The sequence below is a fragment of the Musca autumnalis genome, unplaced genomic scaffold (assembly GCF_047663935.1).
Source record: "Musca autumnalis isolate F117 unplaced genomic scaffold, ASM4766393v1 scaffold_1, whole genome shotgun sequence".
In the NCBI taxonomy this organism is placed as follows: Eukaryota; Metazoa; Arthropoda; class Insecta; order Diptera; family Muscidae; genus Musca; species Musca autumnalis.
In genome coordinates, this window is record NW_027411644.1 from 264988810 (window position 1) to 264997568 (window position 8759).

At 34.4% G+C, this 8759-nt stretch overlaps 1 protein-coding gene across 1 annotated transcript; it reads left to right on the forward strand.

Moving 5' to 3' along the window:
- The first annotated feature begins 935 nt into the window (after positions 1-935).
- LOC141391243 (UDP-glycosyltransferase UGT4-like) lies at positions 936-7419 on the forward strand. The gene is made up of 3 exons (XM_073964156.1): positions 936-1693; positions 6390-6558; positions 6623-7419. The coding sequence occupies exons 1-3, from the start codon at positions 1023-1025 to the stop codon at positions 7352-7354; spliced, it is 1572 nt and encodes a 523-aa protein (XP_073820257.1). The 5' UTR covers positions 936-1022; the 3' UTR covers positions 7355-7419.
- The last annotated feature ends 1340 nt before the right edge of the window (positions 7420-8759 follow it).

Genomic DNA, 8759 nt, shown 5'->3' on the forward strand with positions numbered 1-8759 from the left:
GGGCAAGTTGTCCCCCTCAACTTGCTAGAATTCGAGAAGAGTTTCACTCGCGAATCGAATTTGAACGAGTATTTGGAGCTCTGCTTGTATGGGCCGCAATTACGGTTCAATCTATGACGAAACATTACCAGATAATTGTTGTTACTAAAAAACGAAGTCTACAAAAGGGCCCAAAATACCTAAAATTTGGCCAAATATGCATATTGGAGCTATATCAAAATCAGATCAGATTTTCGCAAATTTTTGTAGGATTCGTTTTCTAAAAACAACAATGAGCTTGTAAAGTTGTTTCGTCGATTGGACCTGTAGAGAATTTTCGTGAAAATTTACCTTTGGGTCCAATACAAATTACCATGGAAACAAAGATCGCTCGGGTGGCAAGGGTTAACGTTAACAGATTGCCAAAATTTCATATATAAGGTTTTTGGATCAAATGGAAAAATTTAGGGGATAGAAGTTCCAAAAAAATTTTTTTGATCGCCCTAGTGTGCTTGTATAGATATACTAAAAGTATACTCTCGAAACATTGTAGAGAAACTCAAGTAGTGCCGACCACTTAAGGTATCACATTCTGTACATTATTAACACACAACTGTAAACAAGTCTCTAAAACTTGTTAGAGACAGTTGAGCTTGTTTATTGTACTTTCTACCATAGACTAACCAAATACAGATGCCGGAACACTCAAATTGCGCGAGCAAATAATTCATTCCAGAAAATTTAAAACATTTCGATGCCGATTTTTGGGCTAAAATTGCAGAGGATGCAGATTATGTCAAAGAATTGCCAAATGTTGAATTTTATAAAACAAATAGTTTATAAAATTTAATTTATTTTCATTTGAAAATGTGTTTGCGTACTAATCACAATCAGTGCGGGCATTCCGACAGCTGTATTTGATTAGCCTACGTTTCTACTAGCGATGAGATACATTCTTCGTCGTATTGTTTTAGTTTGCTATTGGCCTTTGTGCTGATCGGTTGATTCGCATTCTCGTTTGGAAAGTTAAAATTTCCAATAATATGTGGAAACATATCGCAACGTTATTATTGTTATTAACATGCCTGTTCGTCAATACCACCAAGGGAGCAAATATTCTTGCCCTCTTGCCATCACCAAGTTCATCACATTTAATCATTGAAATGGCAGTAGTCAAAGAGTTAGATGTGCGTAATCACAATGTTACTGTTGTATCAGTGTTACCTCTCAAGTCGGAATGGTTACATCCAAACATGACCTATATTCACCTTGATCATGGACAATTTGATATGAATTGGGCCATTAATTCAACCAGCAAATCGGGTTTATCGCGTGCGCTTAACGCCGTTCCAATGTTTAAAAATATTATTTTGTCATTGGCCGAACTTTTAAATGATCCAAAAATGTTGGAACTTCGAAATAATCGGGGAAATCAATATGATTTAATGTTATTTGGTTATATTTTTGGTGATTTTATTTTTGGTCTAGCTGAACATTTTGATTGCCCAGTTGCTCTACTCTGGCCGAATGTCCTAATAAGTGACATTTTACATTTGACTGGAAACCCATTTGAAATAACATACACAATATCGTCAATGATGAATTTAACAAGTAACACTTGTGGATTTCTTTTTCGTTTAAAAAATATGTTGGCTTATGTTGTGGATGCAGCGTTTAGAATTATACGGGATAAAATATCGAAAGAGGTGTACGAGTAAGTAGAATATTAATTACACTGTGTGTCATTTTTTGAGTCATGGTTTATTAGTCATATTGTGACACCACAGCGTGATAGAAGACCAAAAATAAGAGGACACGTGTCCCGGTGTTTTTACCCTATCACTTTAACTTTCGCGGTTATGGGCCCTGAGGCTTCAATGTCAAAAGGGATCATTTTGTCAGACACATATCTTTGCTCGGTTATATCAGCAGACTAAAATCCGAGATAAAATTTTAATGGAAATTTGACCTTGAAGATGAAGTTTAATGGATTTTATGCGTTCACAATTATTATTCTTTAGGACGAGAGCTACATGTTTGCTTCCACAAGGAAACCCAAATTCTTAGCAGTTTAGATGATATGTGCCTGACAATATGATCAATTTTGATATCAAAGCTTCAGGTCTTTGGGGGCCCAAAACCGCGAAAGTTGAAGTGATAGGGAAAAACGCCTGGACACGAGTCTTCTTATTTTTGGTCTTCTATCACGCTGTGGTATCAGAATATGGTTAATAATTTTCGTGTCGCATAGTGTAAGTTTAGTTTATTTTTGATCGAATAATATTTAATCATGAATTGCAAAAATATATTTAACATAAAAGATACATATTATAGTAGATAGGGTATTTAATCCAACTTCTCATTAACATAAACATATATATTTTATGCCAGTGACTTGCAATTTTATTTACATAGGAAGCAAGCATTTGTTTCTACTTGATTCAAACAATCAAATAAGAATGAAAAAACAATGATGTAAGCATGTCCCTAGGGCAAACCAAAAACAAGTTCTTGAACGAAAACAAAATAGTATAGCATCATTAAATTATAAATTCATAGTTGCCTCAAAAACTACAATTTAAATTAAAATACCATTCATTAACTTTAAACGTTTAGAATTGAATAAAACTATATTTTTGCAAAGCTGTTTTTATCCCCATGTAAATATAAGAAAATAATTATTAAAGGGGCGGCAATAGAAAACACAAAAACTCACTAACCGATGTAGTCATTGTACGAGGGCCGTTCGGAAACTTCTTAGCCTAGCAAAAAAGCGCGGTTTTGGAAACTTCCATCTCTGTTATGAACACATGTTAAATTTTGTTTCGATCTGGCAACTCCTTCATATAGAAACAGGTGTTCAAACAAGACGCATCCGCAATTTTTTACAATGGAAAAATTAGAAATGCTTGCTGTCATTAAATATTTACATAAAAAAGGTTTATCGAGACAAGAAATTCATAATTATATGGTGAATGTGTTAGGTGAAAGTGCTCCTTCATATGCAACAGTAAAAAATTGGGTTGCTGAATTTAAACGTGGTCGTACAAGCATTGAAGATGAAACACGTAGTGGACGTCCAAAAACAGCACCAACAACAGAAATTGTAGCCAAAGTGCACATGATATGGTATTAAATGATCGACGAATAAAAGTGTGTGAAATTGCTAATATCATGGGCATCTCAAATTATGAAATTATCGAGTCCATTTTGCATGAAGAACTACAGATGAAAAAGCTTTCTGCAAGATGGGTGCCGCATTTGTTAACAGTCGATCAAAAACGCATAAGAATGAACGTTTCTCAAGCTTGTTTGGATCGTTTTAAGCGAAATAAAATAGATTTTAAGCGTCGTTTCATAACTTTTGATGAGACTTGGATCCACCAGTATACTCCAGAGACAAAAGAACAATCCAAACAATGGAATAAAGCTAGAGGAAGTGTCCCAAAAAAGGCAAAAACAATTTAATCCGCTGGTAAGGTTATGGCAACGGTTTTTTGGGACTTCAAAGGTATTTTATTGATTGACTATCTGCAAAAGGGTAAAACAATAAATTCAGAGTACTATTGCAACCTTTTGGATCAATTAAATGTACAAATTCGAGAAAAACGTCCTGGCTTACAACACAAAAAAATATTTTTTCATCAAGACAACGCACTAGCGCACAAGAGTGTTTTAACAATGGCTAAAATCAACGAATTAAAGTACGAGTTGCTTGACCACCCACCTAATTCTCCCGATTTAGCTCCCAGTGACTTTTACTTGTTCCCAAATCTAAAAAAGCCAAGCGTTTTACCTCAAATGAAGATGTAATTGCAGTTGTAAACCACTATTTTGAAGACCTTGAGGAAAACTATTTTAATCAAGGGATAGAATTGCTAGAAAAGCGTTGGACTAAGTGTATTGAAGTTTCAGGAGATTATATTGAAAAATAAAAATAGTTTTGAAAAACTAGCTATTCTCTTTCATTGATAGGCTAAGAAGTTTCCGAACCGTATACCCTTTACCACTACATGGAGGGTATTATAAGTTAGTTTTGACCCATAAGTTTGTCACACATCGAAATCATGGCCGTAGACTCGTCTTTATATTAGAGTGGTTTTAAAAAAATCGATTTTTTATGCGGCACGCTCCTAAAATGTTTAGTTTTGTTAAAAATTAAGATTGCCAAAGTCTGAGCTAAATCGGAATATCTTAACACGTTAAAAATACAAAAAATTTTGAAAATCGGGTCAGATTTTAATATTAGCTATATAAGGGGCCATGGAAATTTTGAGGCCCCAGTGGCACGTGTTAACATATTCCGATTGAGCTCAATAGGGCGGGCCAAAAAATTATAATAATAAAAAAAAATTATATAATTTTTATACCCTACACCACCTTGGTTTGTAACATGCAAAGGAAAACGAGTTAGACCCATAGTTCCTTTTAGGGATATACATAGAATCACTTTCTGAGTCGATTTACGTATGTCCGTCTGTCTGTCCATGTATTTTTGTAAACAAAGTACAGGTCGCATTTATTGTCCGATTCGCATGAAAATTGATGAAGATAGTTTTTTTTGACAAAGGACGATTTATATATATCTTCGCTCGATTTATGGAATTTTGTGCACGAAACAAGCTATATATGTCCGATTTCAATGAAATTTGGAATGTGCGACAGAATTTAGTCTAGAAATAAGTGTGCTAAATTATATAGAAATCGATTCAGATTTGGATATAGCCGCCATATATATGTGCGCCCGATTTAAGGCATTTGGTGCACTATAGTCGAGAAATAAGTGTGCCAAATTATATAGAAATCGGTTCAAATTTGGATATAGCTTCCATATATATTCTCGGCCGAAACTACCGATTGAATTATTTAGTGAGGTCTACGGACGTGATCAGTGTAACGCCTCGTGTGTTACGGATGTTTCGCAAAAGTTGACCGAACTTGATTATTTATAGGAAGTAAAAGTCGTAACATAGCACGAAAAGCGCTATATATGTACGATTTCAATAACATTTGGAATGTTTACCGGGATTTGGCATAGAAATAAGTTTGCGAAAATATATCGAAATCGGTTCAGATTTGGATAAAGCTCTCATATATATTTTAGGCAGATTTGAGGTATTTGATGCACGAAACATGCTATATTTGTCCGATTTCAATGAAATTTGGAATGTGTGAAGGTGGTTAGTCTAGAAATAAATGTGAAAAATTATATCGAAATTTGTTCCGATTTGGATTTAGCTCCCATATATATTTTACATATTCACAGTGGTGTAGGGTATTATATAGACTGCCCCGCCCGACTTTAATCCTTTCCTTACTGGTTTTCCATTTGATCCAAAAATCTTATATATGAAATTTTATGGTGATCGGATAAGGTTAACTCGTGCCACCAGAGCGGTCTATCCCTAATTTTTTTCCATAGTAAATTGTATGGAACCAAAGGTAAATTTTCACGAAAATTCTCTAAAGGCCGTACTTATATGGCCCAATCGATGAAAAAAATTACCAGTTCATTGCTGTGGCTAATACCCTAGACAGACGGCAGCGTTAATTTGCATTAACTGCCTTAATTCAAATTAATTCGTGCATTATCCACATTCTTAATGCACAAAATCAAAGGAAATTTAAACTGAATTTAGCAATTTCAATATGGCAATGCTGTTGAAAATCAATTGTCTTTTGTCAAATTTCCATGTTTAAGAAAATAAAAATGGAAAGCAAATCAGCAATTTTCGCGTTTCTTCAAAATAAGTAGTGGTCTTTCGCGAGTTGAATAGCAGCTAATCGTTTTTCACGCCTTCTAACCAATCTCTTTTTCAAATTTTTATTTTCACAAAATATTTCATTACCCACCATACCAATTCTATCGAAAATTATATCTTCCTCAAATGTTTTTTTAAAGTTTTGCAATATTTTTATAATATTAAAAAGACTCAAAAATATCGCGAATAAATTAAATTTATTTTTGCTTCATCGTGGTGAAAGGATCAAAGGTAGAAAGTGTATTTGTTTCGCATATTTTGGCGAACTTTTGTAAAGCTTTATGAAATGGTCTGCTGGGTACAAACAAACAACACAAACAGCTGTTTCATAAATGCAGATACTATCGTCTGTCAGGGTGAAAAATTAATTCAAATTAGGACATTTTTAATGCAAATTAACTCTGCCGTCTGTCTAGGGTATAAAAACGATTTCTACAAAAATGTATGATGAACTGCCCCACTATGTGGGGAGGGTATTATAAATTGGTTTTCTTTTCTTACGAAGCCTGCTAAGCCCCAGTAATGATTACAAATATTTTCCTTCTATAATAAGCTCCACGTACATACATACAATATATTTGTGTTGATTTTCTCTACGACAAAAATTATTATAAATAATTAATATCTTCTCATTTTATGAAATTTCAGCAAATATTTCCCATCGGATAAATATGTCAGTTATGAAAAAGCCAAAGAACGGGTATCCATGGTGTTGTACAGTCATCATTTTAGCGAAAAACCTGTAAGACCTTTGGTACCTGGTATGATTGAAATTGGTGGCATACATTTGGACGAAGACACGAAGCCACTACCAAAGGTAAAAATAACTTTAAAAACAAAACATTGTACATTTCCTAATCAACTTTCTTTTTATTATTTAGGACATCGAAGACTTTGTTAGTTCGGCTGAACATGGTGTAATCTACTTTAGTTTGGGTACCAATGTTAAAACGAAACATTTGCATCCTCAGGTCTTGGAAAAGATCTACAATGTACTCTCCAAGTTGCCACAAAAAGTTCTATGGAAATGCGATGATGAATCGAATGTACCTGGTAATTCAACAAATATACTCTTCCGTAAATGGTTGCCACAAGCTGATATTTTGGGTCATCCAAAAACGATATTGTTTTTCTGTCATGGCGGTAAAGGTGGCATAACAGAAGCGAAATTTTATGCAGTTCCCATGGTTGGATTACCCGTATTCGGTGACCAACCAATGAATATGGAAGAAGTTGTTATGAAGGGTTATGGTCTCTCAATTGAACACGATGAAACGTTGACAGAAGATGTGATTCATAAAACAATCAAAGAAGTTCTAGAAAATTCAACATATAGAAATAATGTTAAACAATTCTCGAAACTTTATCGTGATCGCCCTTTGAAAATTAAAGATAATGCTGTTTATTGGTTGGAATATCTAATACGTTACAAGGGAGCACAACACATGCAGAGTCCGTTAAGAAAAATGTCCTTCATAGAGGCTAACAATTTGGATGCATATGCTTGTATTCTAGTAGTATTTTATTTAGTTGCTTTAATTGTTAAACGCACCATGAAATTCCTATTCAGACTAATATGCCGTAAATCGAATGGAAAAACGAAAAGAGACTAAATGAAATGGTGTTTTGTAGTAATAATTATATTTACCAATTGACTTAATTTGTTTATTAGAAAAAATATATAAATTTAAAATATTTAAACATTTGTTTTGTTGTTTCTTATTATATATTATAAATCTTAACGTTGAAGATAATAACGGGTGATCCAAGAAGAGATACTTTTTTGAATGGCCTTTTTTGACAGATCACGTGTGAGTCGTGTCATGCTATCATATTATTATTGTTTAGTATTGTTTGGCGTTTTATACGCTTGATCAACGTTTGCAAATCGTTCAAATCTATTACGAAAATTCACGTTCTTTGAGAAATGTGTGTTTGAGCAAATTCTGTTCAGCTTTATAGCCCGTTTCTGGCTTAATCGGTATATAAGCAAGGGAAATATCCCCATTTGGGATGAAGAGCAACCTAAAGAGATTCAAGAGCTGTCACTTCATCTAGAAAAAACAAAAAATTCGTAAGCTTTGTTCGCCGATGGAATCATCGTGCCATGACAGCCGAATATTGATGCCTGAAGATGAAGCTCGTGATTTCGGTGAAATTTGGATTCAACAAAACGGCCACACCACCCCCACATGAAAATAATCAATAAATTTAATAAAAGAGCACTTCGGTGAGCAGACAATTTCAAGTTTTGGACAGTTTGGTTGACAACCAGGGATATCGTGGGATATCAGACCGTTATACTTATTCCTGCGGGGATACATATGTAAAGTCTAAGGTTTATGCGGACAAACCCGATTCGATTCAAGCTTCTCATTCGTCAATTACAAAGCGAGCATGTAAGAAAGGCGTTAAGTTCGGCCGGGCCGAACTTCTTATACCCTACAACACGAGTTATATTGAAGTAAAATGGAACAATTAGTTTCCATTCGTTAATGAAGAAGACTTATTACCAAATTTCAGCAAATTTCGACGATCTATACCGACAAATTCCTGCGGAAAGTTTTTGGACTCAAAGAAGACTAATTACCAAATTTCCGATATTTCGGTAAGATAATGTGGCTAAAACCTAAAAAAAACAAAAATTAAGAGGTATGCTTTTATGGGGGATAAAGAAAGACGTGGACATATTCTAGTAATTCTTTTCAGGAATACTTTATAACACTCTGGAAGACTAAATAACAAAAATTAGTCATTTTGGTGGGATATTGACGTCACAACCTTTAGAATTACGAAAATCGGGAGGTACCGTTCTATGGGGGATATGAGAGCGTGGACCTATACCAACAAAATTCTGGGGGAAACTTGAATACCCCCAAGGAATACTAAACACCAAATTTTAGCCATTTCGGAGGAATATTGAGGCGAAAACCTTCAAAATACCGAAAATCGGGAGGTACCATTCTATGGGGGCTATATGAAAATTCTGAGGCAAGTTTCATACTCCAAATTAAGACT